This window comes from Neofelis nebulosa, chromosome 2 (assembly GCF_028018385.1).
Source record: "Neofelis nebulosa isolate mNeoNeb1 chromosome 2, mNeoNeb1.pri, whole genome shotgun sequence".
In the NCBI taxonomy this organism is placed as follows: Eukaryota; Metazoa; Chordata; class Mammalia; order Carnivora; family Felidae; genus Neofelis; species Neofelis nebulosa.
The window spans coordinates 52,529,996-52,548,791 of NC_080783.1; the positions used below are offsets into that span (position 1 = coordinate 52,529,996).

Genomic DNA, 18,796 nt, shown 5'->3' on the forward strand with positions numbered 1-18,796 from the left:
AAAACAGGTCAAGCTGTTTACAATGTAAAATGTAGTAACTCCCATAATCAAAGTATAAACATAATCTAGAGTTGAGAATGCCAAAAAGATTTATTCTAACGGCTGGGCTGCAGCAGCTACAATAGAATAGAATAGAACATGAAACGATGAAGGCTCAATGAAGTTTATTAAGTGAATGAATGTAAAGAAGACCTAATTACCGCTCGAATTAGGTGTAAAAATGGGTAGGAATCTGGACTGAGAAGATGAGGTTGAGTTATTTTCTTCGTTGCAAAAATAATCAATGCCAAAATCCAGGAACATTGAGAAATAGAAAAGAGACCATTTGTCGGGTGATGATGGGATCAAAATAAACCTAAACCATGGTGGCTCCTGGATGCCACGGGGAGGGGTCTGAATTGTATTTGATAAACAGTAGGGAACAATGGAAGATTTAGAGCCAGGGAACAGCCTGCTGCTAGCCTGGGAAGGGGGGGTTGGTGATGAGGGGCAGGGAGGGACAGTGGAGGTCCAAGCCTGGGAGAAACACTGAAGCAGCTCTGGCATCTAGGAAAGAGGAAAATGTCTTTCACAAGTTGATTACATTATTTCAGCCACTCCTCCCAAATTATTTAAACAAACAATAGTGATGGAAAGTAATGATTTCATTTTGAAATCCTCACACATTCTTAGCTCAACAAGAAAAGCAGAAACAATTATTGTTTCCTATGAAAATAGGAAATAATGCACATGGTTAAAAAAATTCAGTATTCTATCCATTTGATAGCCACATTCACTGAGGATGGATTGCGGTATATTTAGTATTAAGTGACAAAGAACAAAAGGTATCCAAATGCTCTTTTAGACTGTGAAGTCTTTCAAAAAACCAAGACTTTAAAAAGGAGAGGCATATTTAGATATATCCTGATAATTGTAAAGCAGGTAGAGAAAAACCTTTGATGGTCTTGAAGCCGAAGGGAACAAAATAACCTCAATTCGAGAAAAAAAAATGCTGGCAAAGTGGAGTGGTGCACTTTGACCTTTTCGTGTCATTTTAGTGGCTCTGTCTGTAATGGTGGAGCTTTTCAACATTTCCCTCCATGCAAAGTGGATGTGCTTAGGTCATTTCCCCTTCACTAGTGCTTACACTCCTGAGGTCACTTATTACTGCTGTGAATTAAGAAGTGAAAAGATGGGTATCCTCACAGGTAGGCATTTGACAGAAAGTGAATAGTTAGCTAGAAAAACTGGTGGTTATGCTTGTCTTTTTAATATGCCACTTGAATTCATTTTGTTTAGAAAATATAGCCTGTTGCCAAACTTGGGATTGTTACATCAGAATTCCAGCGTATGGATTCCATCTAATAGGAGGGGAAAGTCCTGTGCAGGATGTACTCCTAGGAGGACTCAACGCCCCCATCAGGGCTTTGACAGAGAATGGGAACAAGAGCTAGGCAGGAAGTTTCCAAGCTGCATGCAGAAGATTGTCTGCCTTTGAAGCCATTTGCCTCCTGGAGAGAGATGCCCAGAGGGAGAGTGTTTAGTAAATTACTCCACTGAGCCAACAGACTAAGCCGCTGAATTATGGTCAGACTCGCATGGATCAGATGTGGGGAAGCCTGTATTTGAACTGCTGGCCATTAGCAATGGTGTTTGTTGCCATGGGAACTGGTGCTAAGGAACTGTACAGAGAGATTCAGATTAAAGGGGTGGGGGAGGACAGAGGAAAAAGCCAGAGAGGACATAAAAATAAAAAAGCAATCCAGTTGTTGTAAAACAAGCCTCAATCCACATACTGATGGCTGCGAACCATATATTCGTATGGCGTTCACATAAATAAATTCATGCTTTCCAATTAATTTGAGGAGAATAAAATATTGCCAAGGGACTGTTAATTTCTATGATATTTCAGGCAAAGAACCAAAATGTAGGTGCAGTTTTCATGAGAATTTTAGATATGCTTGACTAGGAAGTCATTACATCACATTTATCTGTTTGGATGTGGGAGACATTAACGGCCTTATGAATATTCATGGTGTCTGGTTAATTAAGTTAATTGTTCTGCAGAAGTGCTTGCACTTCCAAGGACAATTTTTTTCCTTTTTTCTTTTTGCCTCCATAGTTGCTGCCTGGTACTTCCATCATTCATGCTTTACATGAACTGCTACTTCTGTCCTTCCCTTCTTTGTGCTTGGCGCCTTTTAGCAGGTCTGGGGAGGTGGTGGTGAGCAAAGTAGCTGCTGGCTGTTAAGAAAAGTAACTTTTCAGGCTAAATAAAATATTTACCTTGAGGTAGAGCATTTATAACTTTGGTGAGGATTCTAAAATTACATAGTTGTTATTTATGTGAGCAGCATGTTCTTTTGGCATGGAGACATCTTTTCAGATAGATCACATTTTGTTTCTAGAAACTGCACTCTATCTTGTAGATTATCCAAACAAAAATATAGAGCAGTCTATAGTATTACAACTTTATATCCACTTTCCTCATGCACTTTCCTTTTTAATTCAGAACGTAAGAAACTGTTCTTAAGGACTAAGGTGCAGGCTAATCAGAGTAGAAGATGACTAAAAGCATTTCCTGACGTGTGGTCATGCCTGTCTGCCAAGTTCTATGGAATGAAGTAAAAGTTGTAAAAGGTGCAAAGCCTAAGACCTAAAAAAAAAAAAAAAAAAAAAGATCCTTAACGGTCTAGAAGGATTTGTGCTTGGGCATGGTTAGCATACTTCAAACTCCCAGGGAATAAATGGTCTTTATTTTCTTGAGTCATGATATGTATCATTCTCTATTGCACATGACAACATTACATTATGTTTTTTAATAGCCTTTCTAGAGGAATGCTTTTATGGTCTATTCCTAATTAACCATGGTAATGGAGGAAATGTGTTTCATGGAGTACTGTAATCCATTGATAATCCTAAATATTTCACTCTAATTATGTGGCCTCCTCCAAAACCTTTACCATAAATCTGATTGGGAAGCAAAATAGATTGTTTCCTCTCTTCCCTCCCACCCATTCCAGATTAATTAGCAATTAGATGGCCAAAGGGCAGGCTGTAGATGGTCAAAGGATAATTGGAAAGGCTCCTGTAATTGACTCCTGGGTCAAGATCCACTGAGTAGCAGGTTTCTGGACCACTTGTTCTTAAACCTTAGGGTGCATATGAATCACCTTGAAATCTTGCTAAAGCATGGACATCTGGGCCTCACCTTCCAGACATTCAGAATCCGGTGGCTGGAGGTGGGACCCAGAAATTTGCCTTTTAAACAAGCTCCCAGGTAAGGTTGATGTTGCTGATCCCTGGACAATGCATTCTAAAAGAGTGCTTTAAAATGCAGACTCTGACTCAGTAGGTCTGGAGGGGGACCTGAGAGTCAACATTTTAATAAGCACCAAGGTATTATCGTATCCTGCTGGACTGTGGGCCATATTCTGAGTAACAAAGGTCAGAGCATGATTTGCCCTTTGATGAACCACTTGGAACAGGTTTACTAATTGGTTGAGGTAGACTTTTCTTTGAATTGGTATTGCTAGAGGTCTGGAAATCATTAATATTAGATGAGCCCCTTATGATTATTTCAATGACAGTCTTCATTGATAACATTTGAGCTGCCTCAGCTTTGTCAGCTGAAAAACCCTAGCACACATTAGTTCAAGTGATACAAATTGAATAGATCACATATGACCACACAGAAATGTTCCTGATTAACAAATCCAGGGAGCTGGCCTTTGCCTTGACAGCTGTAGTACACTCCACATCCACGCTTTCGAAGTTCTCGGCTGTTACTGATTTCTTTCTTACGTTCTGTAATTCAAGAAAACGTGTAGCTTCTTAATTTTAAACCCTCTTAATCTCCTGGGAACAGCAGGAGCTAACTGGTATTTTCCCCTTCAGAGGAAGGCTTTTATCTAAGATCTCAGAGAAACTAAATGTTATGGAAGTCTGACTTGAGCAGTGCCTGGGTGACTCAGTTAAGCATCTGATCCAGGTCATGATCTCATGGTTTCTGAGATGGAGTCCTGTGTCGGGCTCGTGCTGACAGCATGGAGGCTGCTTGGGATTCTCTCTCTCTGCCCTTCCCCTGTGTTCTCTCTTTCAAAATAAATAAACATAAAAAAAAAAAAGTCTGACTTGAGAGAGTTCTTTTCTTCTGTAGGCTGGTGGCAGAAATTCATGTGGATCATAAATTATCCTAATGGTTACGGAAATAAGAAATCTGTAATGTCTCAAAATAGACTTTTATAGCATGGCAAGTACCATGGAATTAAATGTTTTCTTCATCTAGGATACCATTTGTCAGATAACAGGAGAATCCCCTTGGATGAAAGCTTACCTCTAAGATTCATTAACAGTATTTAAACCAGGTCTTCTGTGCTTTACAGTGATTTTATATTTTTTCTTCATTACTATTTGGATTTTTATTTATATATTTATTCATTTGTCTCTGCTTTCCAGAGACAACCTTATGCTGTTGGTACTCATTTAGGTATAGAAATTAGAAACCCACTCATTGAAATTGGATGGAGTAGACTTTGATAGCTAGTGTGTTTTGGTAGAAGATCGACATTAATGATGGCAAAAGCTGTGAGCAAGTGGATACTATAAACCGTTTTCTAATTTTAAGTGGTTTAAAGGTTGAACAATACAGCCAACATCTGATGTGAATTTAAGCTATGAGTGAAAATTTATAAACTTCTATTACTTTTTTATTTGCACATTGCATAGGGATACCTGTGTAAAGTAGGAGCAACTGGATAACTTAAAACATACGCTACATTGTTTTACGTGTTTTAAAACTAATTTGGCAGGCTCTACCAACGTACTGGCACATTCTCTTCATGGAATCCCTCATGTGGTAACTGCAACTTTGCACATTATAATGGGTAAGAATTCTTTCAAAGAAGTTCATGTTTATAAGGAAGCTTTTATAGGGAAGTTTTTATATTTATTTAAGGCTATTTCTGTCAAACTTATCCAAGAAAGGACAGGTTCTTTGTCTCTCAATGCAGAGACGTGTTTTACTAAAAACCAAAGGTCAATTAGACAAAGCTTCACTATTTGGGCTGCCTCCCTTTTTAGAGTACAGGTCCTGTAAAGAACAGTAAATGAAGTTTATGCAAGGTCACAATTTTATAATCAAGAAAATCCATGTATACTATTTAAGTATATCAGATATTGTTGTTTGACTATACAACATATATACAGCCCTATATACTCTAGGGCTGAGATTATGTTATTAAAAGAAAAACAGAAGAAAAGAAGAAAAATTCATTGCACATCCACTAGAATATTTATCCTCCCAATTGATGCAAAGCCTATAAACTCAGATAAATACAATGCAAAACTAGTGTTAAATCTAAGTTTACTTTGCACATGTACTTCAATTTTACTTTCTTAGCCCTGTTTGATAATTAAAAACAATTTTTTTAATGTTTATTTTTGAGCGAGACAGAGCGTGAGTGGGGAAGGGGCAGAGAGAGAGAGAGAGAGAGAGAGAGACAGAATCAGAAGCAGGCTCCAGGCTCTGAGTTGTCCATACAGAGCCCGATGCAGGGCTTGAATTCACAAGCCATGAGATCATGACCTGAGTCAAAGTCGGACACTTAACCGACTGAGCCACCCAGGTGCCCCCCACCACAACCCTGTTTTATATGAAATAACAATATGCTGTGGTATTTACTACTTTGTGTTTCTTCCTTAGTACCTGAAAAAATTACAAATGGCAATTTCAGTAGTTGCAGGGAAAGAGATGAAAAGAAAGGATATTTATTATTGTATGAAGTCACTTGAGATTGTCTGTAAGTAAATAAATCCGCTTTTCTATGCTTGCCATTTTGACAACTGGCCCTACTGCACTCCCTGCTTGACGAATATCCAACATAATATTCAAGGACACATACAACCTGTCGATGTCTGCACCTTCAGCACCACTGACAAGTTTCTTCGCTTTGGGTTCTCAGCCATGTTTGGCTTTGGGGGAAGAACTTTGGCTCTGGCAGAAAAACATCGATGGATGTCACCCAACCAACGAAGGGATTTTGCTATAATTAAGGCACTGGCAAAACTTAAGTAAGTCTTTTTTTGCGTAAACCAAAAATTTTGTATCTCAGAGTCAATGAGTGTCAATAGCAAATTTTATTGTATTTTAGGCCTGAAGACTGTGAAATATCATTTTTACCATTTATCAGCTCTCAGGATTTACAAGAAAGGTAGGTAAAGAGCTCAAAGTAATGTAAACATCTATATCTTTCTTTAAATCATGACAGTTTGATATGCATACTTTATTAGACTTGTGATCTTTGGTTGTTTTTCTAAAATACTAGCGAAGAATATAGAGTAGTGAGATTCTAGTAGGCCATGTCGTTTGGCTTTTGTCTTCAGAAACAAAAATCCAGCGGTTGTTTATTGAATGCCTACTGTATGCCAGACACTTTGGATACATCAATAAACAACAACAACAAAAAAAAGCAAAACCCCTAGTTTCTGCCCTCATGAGAATTTCAGTCTAGTATGCAACACAAACTTTACTCAAAGCTACACAAAGGAAATGTTCTGGTTTTTGAAAGAAATGAAAAATCATTGTTATTGATGATACCACCTTTAAATGAACCAACATCATGTAATGCAGTAATGGAATTACTTATATGTTTTTACTTACTGTGTCTAATCTAAGATAATATCTGACATACTAGGTTCTTGAAATTTCCCAATTTAATAGATGTCATTTTTTGTGTGATGTAGTTTTCTTTGTTTTGTTTTCTTACTTTTAGGAAGGTGGAAGGATCTCCCAAATCTGGTGAGTCTAAATGTACCTCTTTGAGAACTAAATCAGGCTCTATAGACATGTTGCTCTGGTGAGGGAAAGTAACCAATCACTTCCATTACCTTTAGTGAGTAATGATCAGTGGCAAACGATCCAGGGTCAGATCCTGAATGTCAGCATTATGGCAATTCCTTGCCTGTGTTCAGTGGCACCTAGAGGCTTGGCACCTAATACCAGGTTAGTAAGCATTTTTATTGAATAACTGACAGTTTTCTATAAACTAGTTTTTTTTTTTTTCTTTTAGAATACCTTGCTAACTTTTGGCTGGCTAGCATATTATCAATGGGTAGTCTCTCTTGGATTGTATAACACTAGAGATTCTAAGGGACTTATTGGAGCAAGCTGACACCAACTGTTAAACTGGAAATATTAGACAACCACTGATTTCTTAATATTACTGAGGCTAGAATATTTCTGAGGTTTTATTAACATGATTTTATTGTGTCACTTTCTGCCTATTTTGCTTATGTTCATGTGCTGGTCATTGAAAACATTATATTCCTGGTATTTCTTATGAAGATCTCTACTTTCAAATTTTAGAACAGACATAAATATCCTCAGCATGAAAAGCAGGTATGTGGGTATATTTGGTACCTTTATAGTCAAAGGAAGCCGAATTTCAGTTATTTATATTTAGTGTGAATAGTGTGAATCTATTGCCCACACTTTCTTGAGACATTTTATATATGATTTTATCTACGAAAATATAAATACTTCATCTCTTGTACATTCTTTTCAAGCAGCTGTCCATTACTGCTCTGAAAATGTTTCTCTCCCACTCCCAAAGAGAGCGTAGAAGAAAGGATCATGAGTATTGTATAATATAGTCAAATCTAGATTTTCTCTGGAAGTGGAATAAAACAATGACTATGTGCTTTGGCAATTTATAACATAATTTTAATGATTAGTTTCATCTTCCCTGCAAAATATTTAACCAGAATGATGAACAGCTAGCAAAGGGGACTGATTTAAAATTTTTTTCTTGGCAGTTGATACAAAGGTAACAAACAGGGAAATATCCAAAGTTAGAGGAGAAGAAAAACTGTATAGTTTGATACTAATAATCTAGATGTCAGTGTCCTCATTAGAGATTCAACTTTTAATTTTATTTTTTTTTCCACAGCAAAGTATAATTTAATTCAAAAGACATCAGTGCAAATTGCTGACAGAAATCAGTATTAAGTGTTCAGAGAATAAATGCATAATATGTAAAAAAAAAAAAAACATTTAGAACAGTGACAAGTATATAGGGTGTGTTTCAATTACTAATAAGTATTGAAAGTAGACATGAAGTGCTTTCATGTTTCTGAGTAAAAATTCAGCAATTTTTAAAAAATAAACACACAAAACATTACTCTGAATGTGTTTTGATACTATTTATTTGCAGGTGGGAAGAGGTGGGATGTTGAGTAAAACGAACATTGGACCCTGGCAATTAAGAGATCTGGTACCAGTGATCATTTTGCTTTCAGATCTGTGTGCCTCTGAACAGTTGACTTAAACTTGGGGTCCTCTCTTCCTTCTATATAAACTGAGTGAATGACTGGATAATCTCCAGGGTCCCTTACAAGTTCTACCCTGAGCTTCCATAAGACTTAAAGAGCTCTTTTTTATGTTGTTGTTATTCTTGGAATAACTTTATATTTGCCTTGAAATCAAGCTAGAAGTCATTTGCACATATTTCTGCAAACTGCCTTCTAAAGCTACGTGCAATTGTGAGTGGCTTTTTTGGCACTAAATCACATCTCTAAATTTGCAGTGTCTTATATTAAACCGAACAGTTATGCAAGATTAAAATGCTCAGTCATTTAGCTGAACATGTGTGGTAGCATGCGTCCCTCTCATCCATCCAAGGGCCACTTTATTTTCCTATGTCACTTAGATCTGCCTATAAATAAATATTTAAATCACACTAGGTTTTTAGAAAGAACAATCGTCGGGGCGCCTGGGTGGCGCAGTCGGTTAAGCGTCCGACTTCAGCCAGGTCACGATCTCGCGGTCCGTGAGTTCGAGCCCCGCGTCAGGCTCTGGGCTGATGGCTCGGAGCCTGGAGCCTGTTTCCGATTCTGTGTCTCCCTCTCTCTCTGCCCCTCCCCCGTTCATGCTCTGTCTCTCTCTGTCCCAAAAAAAAAAAAAAAAAAAAAAAAATGTTAAAAAAAAAAAAAAAAGAAAGAACAATTGTCATACCATTTGTATTTATTCACTATTTTACATCTTCTAAAAACATACATGATTTCACGTTTAGAATCCTTAAGTAAATACATTGGATTTTAAATGATGTCTTGATACATGAATAGGATGCCTGATGGTTCATTTTTTTAAAAAGCCCTTAATATAAGAGCTTGCTCAGAAGGGAGTCAATTGTTTAATCGAATTAATTTGAAGGTCTGTGCTGTTTAAAAATAATACAGCGAGATAAGATTTAAGAATTTTAGGTAAATTTAATGTGATGATGATTAACCTATCTTACCTAAAACTTCTAGTAAACATGATGTTTGTTGGAAGGAATGATACACAGTAATTTCGGTTGCAATCACTTAATAAACTTCTCAGTTTCCTGTATAAAAATTTAATTTCAGATTAAATAACGGAAGCATGGCTCTTATAATTGCACGAAATACTTCTCGGCCAGAATTTATAAAACACCTGAAAAGATATGCCAGTGTTAAGAATCAGGTATGGTACATTATTTTTGCTACTTATATGCAAAGCTATTAATCATGGAGAGATATGCTGCAAGAGTTGACATAAAATCCGGCTTCCTAAGAAGGCGTTTTTTCTAAATAGATTAATCTTTTTTCTTTCCAAATTTGTGTTTCCTCCAAATTTTGAAAAGTATCTACCATATTAATATAGATTTGCCCTTTTTGAGCTAGGAATTGGCAGTTACATATATTGTGTGTGTGTGCACGCGCACGCACACATGCATGCGTGTGCGTGCACACACGTGCAAAGAGAAAATAGAAAATGTAGTGTTATATTGAAATGTGAAGTAAATTAAAGCTAAAATTATATACTCAGCTGTTCTTCAGAATGAAAAGTAGTGAAATCTGATATTTTAATCTTGATGTTATAGCAGGAGACTTTCTCAAAAGTTATGACCTTTAGATTTTCCCGACTTTTATTTACAGATCTGCCTACCTTGGCTAATTGAAATAGATAGGCAGACGTATTTTTAAAACACACCATGTTTAGCTAGTCATTATTCTATTCAGAACTATGATGTGTGGTTGTAGAGGGAGAGAAGATTTACTTCTACTTACGGGATTTGTTTTAAAGAGAAGCAATACCTATTATAAGCCACATTCTTTTGGCAGAGATTTTGACCCAGTTTTTAGGTAACTGGTCCCGAAATATGTGATTTCTGAAATTACGAGTCTTGAAGTTTATCAGTCTGCTTGTAAAACCCTACAGTCTCACTCCCTAAAGGCATAAAAGTGTACCTGGATGTAGCTGGAGAGAGTAAACAGGAAGACGAGGAGAGGACACTGAGTCACTAGCAGCTGAATCTTGCTTGCAGAAATGGCCGTGGTGACTCACATTTTGCCCCTTTATAATTTTAAACTTTCATACGCAGTTCCCCTGAAGTTTCAGTTCTCTACTACCCACTACGTTATTAGATGAGTGTTTACTGAGCAACCAACTGAATGAAATGTTTAGGAAGTTGTATCCTAAAAATTATAGTCCCAATGTAGACAAAGGCAGACGTAAGGTAGGTTGTGAGCTGAAGTAGTAACTTCACGTGTGCGTGTGTTTAGGAAAGGCAGTGATTGTCAAAGGAATGTATGCCTTTTGGGATGTGACTCATATTGTTTGAAATATTATTTTTCTTAATCTAAAGGCTGTACGTTCATTATTTTTCCTAAGTCAGAAAGTAGAAATACTCAAAATTGGATATTCCAAGAGATCATCAGTGTCATTACCTTGGTATAAACTTCTTAATCTTTTTCTATTAAATAAATGTGAGTGCTTAAATGAGTATTAACCTGAAGGTTACTTACCCTGAGAAGCTCTGTATTTATTTTAGGGAGGCACCTGCACAAATTATTTATGAAAATAAATTCTTTTGGAATTGCCTAAGGGGCAAATTTCTAAGGTAATTTCCATAGACGTCCTTTTTTCAACATGAAAATAGCTTTCTTCAGATTTTTAAAGTAATAAATACTATAAAAATAAAGGCAATGACAGAGTGAATAGAATTCTATATAGGGAAAGAATTTTTTTTAAAGTGAGATCATGTTATGCAAGATATATTATAACCTGCTTTTCCCACTTACTGGCCATGTCTTGTTTTTGATGGAAAAACTGTGTGTGTGTGTGTGTGTGTGTGTGTGTGTGTGAGGGAGGGAGGAAGGGAGCATGGTCATTAGACTTAACTCTGATTGATTTAGCTCTTTACTAAAATGAAGTCCATGCTATTGCTCTGTGATTTTTTGACAAATTCTAAAAATGTTCGATGTAATGGCATATATACGTAAGTAGATGGATTCCCAAGGTCACTGCTTTTAAGCAATGTTAACGTGAGATGTTTTTTTTTTTTTAATTTTTTTTTCAACTTTTTTTTTTTTTTAATTTATTTTTGGGACAGAGAGAGACAGAGCATGAACGGGGGAGGGGCAGAGAGAGAGGGAGACACAGAATCGGAAACAGGCTCCAGGCTCCGAGCCGTCAGCCCAGAGCCTGACGCGGCGCTCGAACTCACGGACCGCGAGATCGTGACCTGGCTGAAGTCGGCCGCTTAACCGACTGCGCCACCCAGGCGCCCCTAATGTGAGATGTTTAAAAAATACACATATGTACACGTGTGTGTATATTTGTAGTCTCTTAGTGTCTTTCCTTCATGGTGACGTTTTCAAAAATGTAAGTTTATATAAATCATGGAACATTATAAAGACCACATACAGATAAGATTCTATATAATTCACTAATTCGTAGTAGTTGTGCTATCCAGAAAGGACAACATGGCACTGCAGCCTCAGGAGAGCCACAGTCTAGGTCTCTGAACCATCTTTTCCAGGTTAACTGAATCTACATATATATTGACAGTTCTAGAGCATAATGAAAACCACTGTCTGTGGGGTGACTAGTTTTGCCTTCCCCATCTCTGCGAAAATAGAAAAATACCACCCTTCTTTTCAACTCTGTCCTCTCACTGGCCTCCATTTCCTGTCCTCCATTCCTCCATTCCTCCATTCACTTTGACCATTGTTTCTGGTAGGGAGTTTAAGACCCTTAAGTGTTAGTCCTTCCTTGAGGACTTGTGTGCTGCCTTGTCGTCTCTTGTGATACCTTGTCCTGAGTGTGCCCTCCCCCTTGTTTGAACCACCGTCTGAGCTTTGCACACTTTGGAGGTTCTGTTTTCTCTGCTGATCGTAGGACCACTGTGCTTTCCTGTGTGCTCAAGTTGTGAAACCCACGCATCTGGAGTCTGGCACGTTCACAGCTGACCTTATTGTCTTTCCCCTAAAGGTGCTCCTTCTATGATTCCCTACACAGGGCAATGCTGTGAAACTCTACCCATCCTGGAGTTACTCTGGATTCCTCTCCCTCTCTCAATCCGTACAACCAGCCCACCAATTAGTTCTGTTCGTTCTCCTCTCCGATGTTTCTGAAATTTCTCTTTCACCTTAATTTGAAACTTAATCCCTTCTTACAGCAACCTTCTTCTGATCTTCCTTTTTCTCTGGTCTTGTGTTCCACACTTAATTCTACAGGGACTTTTCTAAAACACTTACCTGTTTCTCTCCTGCTGAATTCTTCAGTGCCTTGCTCATTCTTGTCAAGATGACATCTCATTTCCTCAGCATAGAATTCATGGCCCTTGTATTCTGGCCGTTATGTTGCCTCACCTCTGGCCATCCTCGCCAGATTTCCTATGTTTTCGCCATTGTACTCGTGTTAGGGCTGCCATGACAGATACGATAGATTTGGGTGCCTTAACAGAAATCTATTTTTTGTAATTCTGAGGATAAGAAGTCCAAGATGGTGTTGACAGGTCTGATTTCTCCCAAGGCCTCTCTCCTTGGCTTAGAGATGTCTGCTTTCTGGCTATGTCTTCACGTGGTCTTTCCTGTATGCATGCACATCCCTTAGTGTCTGTATGTCCCAATTTCCTCTTTTAAGGACACCAGTCATAGTGGATTAGGGCCTACCCTAAAAACCTCCTTCTAATCATGCCTTTAAAGACCTTATCTCTAACTGTGGTTACATTCTAAGGTACAAGGGGTTATGATATCAACCTATGACTTTGAGGGAGAGACCCAATTCAGCCCATGATACCATCTATGTCTCTAAAAAAAAAAAAAAAAAAAAAATCAAACACAGGCGTTTATATCTTCTGTAAAAGTGCCAGAACACCACTATTACAATATCACAGTATGCTCAATGTTTTGTAGTTGCGTGATGATTGCCGTATCTCCATACTTCAGAAAATGTTTCCTCTCCAAATCTTCCTCCCTTCTCCTCCTTCAGGCTAACTCTTCTGTGTTAAGACTCCTTCACATGGGAAGCTCACCCAACATCCTGGGCCTGTTTGCCTCTTGTTTCTGTCCTTTAACTCTATGCTTACACCATCATGGCACTTGTATGTATCACAATTTTAACTGTTCACTTCTCTTCCTCACATCTTAAACATACCCTCACATGAGGTATTAAGCTCATGGCTCCCTAAAGTCCCATCTACCAATGTGGCTTCATAGGAAATGAATTTTCTGGGATGCATGGAGCTTCATTTTGTGAAGTATGCACATGAAAACTGAGGGTTTAAGATAATAGACTTATGGGTGGTGGCCATCACTTCTTGAAATCTCTTGGCTTACAGTTGTCTCCTGCAGTCTGACTCTTTTGTCACATGGCATTCTTCTCTTCAAAGGACATCAGTCATGTTGTATTAGGGCTCAACCAGACGACCTCATCTTAGCTCCATTACATCTGCAAAGACCCTCTTTCCAAATATGGTGACATTTACAGGCACCAAGAGTTAGGACTTCTATGTATCTTTATTGGGAATACAATTTAACCCATAGCAGCCAGTTATCAATGACTCATTTAAAACACATTCTTTTTTACAAATTAACACGGAATGAGGTCCCCATGGCTTTATGTCTGAGATGAAGGGAAGTCTAATGCAGTGACTGCCAAGCAGTTGCACAGAGAGCTACTTGGGGCACTCTAATTCTATACCTCAATTAGAACAGCCGATGCCACCATGTAAACCCAGTATAAACCATTACGTAACCCACTGCATTATACAGTATAAACTGTAAAATCTGCTGGACTTAGGTTTCTACATATGTAAAATAAGGGTGTGGGGGAGAATGTTAGTTTTCTGTCAACTTTTAAAATTCTGTACCTCACTGAGGTTCATATGTGGAAGGGGGAAAAAAAACAATAGGAGTAAACCCCATGTCATTTACCTAAAAAGTGAAATAAATGAGTTATTATTGTACATTGCTACTAAAAAGGTATTTGGTTATCTTATTTATGGGAATAAATATTTTTCCACTAAACTTTCCTTAAACAAGAAAAATGGAAATTTGAAGATACCTTGCACCATGTGGAGTGCTCAGAAAGCAAACGACTGTCTTGCAACATGTGTGCATCTTTAAAGTGGGAAACGAGGCAGGAAGAACACAGGCAAAACTCACATCAGATCGACTTTCTCTTTTCTCCTTCATAAGCTTAGACTGAGGTTCTTCCTAATTAAATTCTAAGTGTGAAACTTCAGAGTTTGCTTGACGTCACCCATACAAGTTGACAAGTTAGTGGATTATATAAATCTTCTGTGTCGACAGGTATTAAAAACTAAGTCTTTAATTGGAAATTGTATGGTACTGTATACAAATGCATACACATCTATTGGTCATAAAACAGGTTTGCCAGTAGCTAGTCTACCAAAGAAATTGGGGATCCCTGGCATAGACTTTCAATGCTATAACAATGTTGTCATGCATGTTGATATTTACATGCAAGAGAGAGCACGGTGAACTTTCTTTTCATTAGCAGTGTAGGGATAAAGCAAGTACCATGATGATTTACATTTGTTTTATTTAGTTCAATTTTCCATTTGTTGAGACTTACACTGTTGAAGAGGTTAAAGTTCGTCCGAGGACTAATAGCGCACCCAATCTAGAGGAGGATGCTGGGAGGCATGCAGCTGCTTCAGAAAACAATTTCCCTTGGAATGTAGATGGTGATTTAGTGGAAGTCGCATCAGAGGTCCATGTTAAGTAAGTGTAATTATTTCCCCGCCTTAAGTGTCCACCAGTAGACACAAAACTGAGGGCAATGGAAGTCTCCTTGTCGTGACTGTTTTTTTTTTTTTAGATTAGTAAGTTAGGGAAGCATAAAAAGACCGATGTACAATTTTAATAAATAACTTTACACTTATTCAGTTGTTATATACACCTAAAGCATTTTCATATAGACTCAACCACAATTTATGAGTCTCTATTGGCATTGTAAAATTATCATTCCCCCTAAACTATACAGATAATGCAGGATTACAGTTTACATTTGATATTTCCAGTCTTTCCAAAGCATTCAACTTACTTCATGCAGACACAATTGTACATACTGTATAAGTAACAGGAACAACTGGCACAAACAAGTTTAAGACTATGCAAACTCATTGTTGGTAAGCATTATGCCTCAATGGGTAAAAAGTACGCAGGAGCACACCACTAGCTGTGAGCTTTCTATGGGCACAATGCCTGGATTTTATAGTAATCACTGGTGCTGAGTTATCAGGCCCCCCAGTTTTACAAGACTGCAGCTCTTCCAATGTTTAACTATCGGTAGATTTGTATTGGGTATCATGTACCATACTCTATATGTGAACAATGATAGGTTGATGAAATAATCACACCTATCTTTTTTACAGATTACACCCAAGACTTATCAATCTTTATGGAGGAAGCATGGAAGAAATGAATGATTCTGAAGTTAACTGTAATTGTTTATAAAAGGAATGTACAAAATAGAATTTTAATGGGAGGGAATATGGTCATTCTTTAAACATATCCTAATAGGAAACAAAATTCTTATTTTTTAAAGAAATTTGCTATTTTGTTACTAAAAATTAGCTTCTAGAGCTTTAAAAAATTAGGCAATATAACCATTTAAATTATGGGTTTTGGAAAGCATTGGAATGGAAACTATTTCATATACTTAAAACATCTAAATTCTTTTACTTTGGAGTTACTGATTTTACAGGATGATTGTTTTAACTTTTCAGGATTTGAGTCCATCAGTCCTGACATGAAATTTCCTGTAGCCTGGTACACATGGACTAGAGTTTATGTAAGGATGCCCTGATGAGGTACTAATCTAGATTTCAAATCTTTCCAACATCTACATTATTTGCCAAAAAAGGAAAGAAATTGTTATGGTACCAATTTTGTGACTATTCCCTGAAAGTTAAAAACTGTTGATTTTCTTTAAAGTGTTTTAAAATTTGTAACACAGATGTTTATAGCAAATTTTAAATTACACAAAATATCACACGGTCTAGGAGATGCATTCTTTGTGCTTCTGAAAGTCCTGTTATCCAACAATTATAACACATTGGTTTCAATGTACTCAGTAATACTGAAAATGCTATCATTTCAGAAAAGTGCCAAATTTCAATTGCCTCAGGGATCATCCTCCACCACTGATCCCAGAGGTTCTCCTGAAAGACTTACTTTGTTTTTTAGGTAATGAAAAAACAGATCTTTTGCTTATATAAAGGGTACTTTTTAAAGCTTAATTACTACCGGTAGACAGTGAGTTCAGGAGGTTTCCTGCTCTCAGCATTCGAGGAGTGAAACCCAGTCACTTTCACAACCTTGTTCTGGGGTCAGCAATTATATACTGAGGGCTTGTGAAGAGGTAACTTCTAGAAATTTCAGCTGAGAGAGACAGCTGGTGGCAGGGCTTCCGCTAAGGAGATATTTTCCCTAATAGCTAAATTAGAGGGAAGTCTTACTACCTGATCAACAGATTTTCAAAATTGCCTACAGCTTCCTTATACAGAGGTTATAAAGACAGAATAAATAAATTCAGATGAAATTATAATCTGCAGCTATCAGAATCTAGGTCACATGCATGAATAACTATTACAAAAAATGATTGTATCTGCAAATGAAAAGGCAATATTTCACTCGTCACTAAAACCTCTATGATGGAAATTTTGATGGCACATTTTATTCACTGAAAACAAGCAAAATCAGTAAAGTTAGATTTCTAAATTTTGTTTCTATAGTTCCATGCAGAAGAGAATGCTCTTATAGACCTGATAAAAACACATTTAATACATAGTTTTGAAGAGAAAGAGTAACATCTAAACAAGGAGGTGTATTTGCTTAATTTGATAGTCAATATTTTACTCAGTATCTAATTTATATGAAATACTGGCCTCTAATCAGGCTCTTTGTAGAGTTTTGGTTTTAAGAGTCATTAGTGAGGTACAGTTTCCATATTTTACATATATCAGTGTATTAATATTTGAAATATCAGCTAAAGTGCAACATTCACAATGTTTCAGAATATAAATTAGAATTTTTAAGTATTGTTTTCATAAGCAAAAAATTTTCACTGAAAATGGATTTTAGAAATTTACTCCTGGGTACCCTTAATAAAAATGTGTTCTAAGATGACTAGCAGATTTATACCTCTATAAACATATATTCTTTTAAAACATTATGTATATATACAGAAAGAAAAAAAAACCCAAAGCTGTATAAACAATTATTCAGAAGTCATCTTATTAAGCTCAAACCAGTGTATAAGTTCACTCTGAAGTTTGCTCATCAGGATCACAATCCTCCTACATAGTCTGAATAAATCAGAGCCCATCATGAAGGTATTACAAATGAAGGTGTTTAAAGATAAAATCCACTTTAAAACATTAGTGGTCTTCTTGTATCCATTCAAAAATTTAGGAACAGCTCTTGGAAGTATGTTCTCTGAAGATATTTAGCAGGATTTTTCAAACAAGTCTCAAAGATCTATTAGAAATGAATCATTACCTATCCCATGGAATTTATTTTACTGAAGCAAGCACATATGGTAAATAATTTCTTTTAAAGGAATGCTATTTCAAGTCCAAGACTTCTCCAAATGAGTTGTTTACTTCTTCAATATGATTGAATTCAGATGCAATATCTTCAAGGGATTACTTACCTTGAATAAATTGAATGCTTTAGTGTTTTTCTATCCATTTAAGAGCTGAAAGATTCTCTTTGGATATATTAAATATTCCCTTTGCAGTTATTTTCCTCTCGAAGAGTAATCATTGCGTAGATTTTTCATTTGCATGGAGACCCAATATGTCACAAGGTCATGAGTAAAAGAAGTACATAGAAGAAGTCAGTGTTGTAAACAACATCTTAAGTTTCTTTGGTTAACCTGAGTCCGTTGTCCTCTCAATTTGAAAGATGTCTTCAATCATCATTGCTTTTGCTGTTAACGTAACTCCAACTGTCTCTTCTGTTTTCTTCTTGTAGGATAGATTTGTACTGTCTTTTAAAGAAACCAACCTGAAAATGGCATTGCATAATCATTAGCGTATTACTACAAACATATTACACTCCTATCAAACTCACTGTCCCGTGTAGACAGTAAAATCTAGATGGGAAATACTGGGTTTAAAGAGCATTATTTTTGTTACTCCGGGACTGCTCAGTGACCCACATTCTCCAAAATGGACATTAAAAATAATATGCAGTGTTTTCCAAATGCTTTTTTTATTTTTATTTTTGAGAGAGAGGGAGACACAGAACCCAAGGCATGCTCTGAGCTGTCAGCACATAGCCTGATAGGGGGCTCAAACTTGTGAACTGTGAAATCATGACTTGAGCCGAAGTCGGATGCTTAACCAACTGAGCCACCCAGGCACCCCATCCAAATGCTTTTTTTCTAGAACATCTTTCAAAACTAGTGTTATGGTCGGAATACTGGCTGAAGTCAGGAGAAATGGGAGATCAGTACTATATACTCATTTGGGAATTT

At 37.0% G+C, this 18,796-nt stretch overlaps 2 protein-coding genes across 5 annotated transcripts in view; one reads left to right on the plus strand and one right to left on the minus strand.

Annotated features, from left to right (window-relative positions):
* The window catches only part of CERKL (ceramide kinase like), a 109,570-nt gene extending 92,007 nt beyond the window's left edge, over nucleotides 1-17,563 (plus strand). Inside the window, exons 6-13 of one of the 4 annotated variants that reach the window (XM_058712392.1) lie at nucleotides 4,791-4,865; nucleotides 5,874-6,051; nucleotides 6,132-6,191; nucleotides 6,753-6,778; nucleotides 6,874-6,982; nucleotides 9,385-9,481; nucleotides 14,858-15,033; nucleotides 15,687-17,563. In XM_058712392.1, coding sequence (XP_058568375.1) covers nucleotides 4,791-4,865; nucleotides 5,874-6,051; nucleotides 6,132-6,191; nucleotides 6,753-6,778; nucleotides 6,874-6,982; nucleotides 9,385-9,481; nucleotides 14,858-15,033; nucleotides 15,687-15,768 — 803 coding nt within the window. In that variant the 3' untranslated portion in view covers nucleotides 15,769-17,563. Of the gene's footprint in view, nucleotides 1-4,790; nucleotides 4,866-5,873; nucleotides 6,052-6,131; nucleotides 6,192-6,752; nucleotides 6,779-6,873; nucleotides 6,983-9,384; nucleotides 9,482-13,276; nucleotides 13,881-14,857; nucleotides 15,034-15,686 lie in introns of those variants that run through there. The other 3 variants (XM_058712409.1, XM_058712414.1, XM_058712402.1) reach the window with 3 other exon arrangements.
* ITGA4 (integrin subunit alpha 4) overlaps nucleotides 15,157-18,796 on the minus strand; it is a 94,940-nt gene continuing 91,300 nt past the window's right edge. The window contains exon 28 of the mRNA XM_058712382.1: nucleotides 15,157-18,324. Within this exon, the coding sequence (XP_058568365.1) occupies nucleotides 18,229-18,324 (96 nt within the window). The 3' untranslated portion in view covers nucleotides 15,157-18,228. The remainder of the gene's footprint in view (nucleotides 18,325-18,796) is intronic.